Source organism: Martes martes (assembly GCF_963455335.1).
Source record: "Martes martes genome assembly, chromosome: 10".
In the NCBI taxonomy this organism is placed as follows: Eukaryota; Metazoa; Chordata; class Mammalia; order Carnivora; family Mustelidae; genus Martes; species Martes martes.
Window position 1 is genome coordinate 15,691,722 of NC_137898.1, and position 1,743 is coordinate 15,693,464.

Genomic DNA, 1,743 nt, shown 5'->3' on the forward strand with positions numbered 1-1,743 from the left:
CAGAGGGAGAAGCATGCTTCCCATGGAGCAAGGATCCTGCTGTGGGGCTTGATCCCAGGGTTCTGGGATCATGACCTGAGCTGAAGGTAGACACTGAACAGACTGGAGCCACCCAGGTGTCCCTGCAAGTGCAAGTGTTTTGTTAAAGTACAGTGAGACTTAATAATCACAGTTGTATAAAATTAACTAATTTTCTGAATAAATTTTCTCCAGTTATTTGAAGAAAAGAAAATGAATAACCATCAATGCAATGTATAAAAAGTATTTAAAAGTGTGTGTGTGTGTGTGTGTGTGTGTTTGTAAAAATCAAAATTACATTGAGTGAGAAAGCAGTTTGGTATGGATTAACTTCCTGGCCGTGTCTTTCACATCTTTGTTCCTCAGGCTGTAAATAAGGGGGTTCAACATGGGGATCATGACCGTAAAAAACACAGTAGCCACTTTGACCAGGAGCCACGAGCTTTTGGAGTTGGGCACACAGTAGAGAAGAAGGATGATCCCATGGAAGATGGTGATGGCCGTCAGGTGGGAGGCACAGGTGGAGAAGGCTTTCTGGAGTCCACCAGTAGAAGGCATCTTGACGATGGTGACAACTATGAACAAATAGGAAGCCAGGATAATCAGAAGGCTACAAGCCTCATTGAATGTAGAAATGACCAAACATGTCATCTGACTGAAGTAGGGGTCAGAGCAGGATAAAGAGAGGATCGCAGAATATTCACAGCCAAAGTGATTTATAACATTGGGACCACAGTAGGATAGTTCCAAAAGAGAATGTGTGAGTGTCAAGGAACATATTCCACCCCACACATAAGTTCCAGCCACCAAGAGGGAACAGAGTTTCTGAGACATAGCAACTGTGTAGAGCAGAGGGTTACAAACAGCCACAAACCGGTCATAGGCCATAACTGCTAACATGAACATTTCCGTTATCACAAATGCACAAACAAAGTAAAATTGCACCATGCATCCTTTGAAGGAGATCGTTCTGTCTTCCATGACCAAGATTTCTAACAGTTTAGGTGTAAAGACACTGGAATAACAAATATCCAAAAAGGACAGATGGCTGAGGAAAAAGTACATAGGCGTGTGGAGTTTGGGATTGAACCTTATGACCACAATTATGCCCAGGTTTCCCACCAGAGTGACTGTGTAGATGACCAAGAACACCAGGAAGAGAGGTATCTGGAGGTTTGGGTATTCTGAGAAACCCAGGAGGACGAATGTGGTCACAGAGCTCTGGTTTCCCTCACCCAGGGCCATGACTCTTAATTTTAAAAAAATAAGTAAAGGAGAAGAAAAGAGAAGTGAGCAGCAGAACGTGAGAAGGAAGAGTAAAAGACAATCAGGACAGGTCAGTGTAAGCCAGTGAAGGCAATGCCATCAGCAGATACTCGTGAGCTGTCAGCGGGTACTCAGGAGCCTTCCGCTTCACTTTGGAATCTTACTCGATGACTTTACTGACTTTTTGATTGTGTGCAATTAGCTGTATCCTTCAGTACTGTAGTTTCCTCATCTGGAAAATAAGAAAAAAAAAATAGGACTTACCAGTAGTATGTGTTATAAAAGATCTGTAAATACACATGATTCTTAGAGCGTTCAATGCCCTCAAGATAAAATAGAATTCAATAAGAACAAAGGAGACACAGAGCATAATCTGAAAAACACTGAGCATATCTTAGTAGTCATATGACCATGGCAGAAGTGGCTTCGGGAAGATTAAACACTTTTAATACATAAAGA

At 42.1% G+C, this 1,743-nt stretch overlaps 1 protein-coding gene across 1 annotated transcript; it reads right to left on the reverse strand.

Moving 5' to 3' along the window:
* Positions 1-312: 312 nt before the first annotated feature.
* On the reverse strand, positions 313-1,263 carry LOC308351056 (olfactory receptor 1165-like; the record flags this gene model as incomplete). Its single annotated transcript, XM_080816539.1, has 1 exon — positions 313-1,263. The coding sequence occupies one exon, from the start codon at positions 1,261-1,263 to the stop codon at positions 313-315; it is 951 nt and encodes a 316-aa protein (XP_080672665.1).
* Positions 1,264-1,743: the final 480 nt, after the last annotated feature.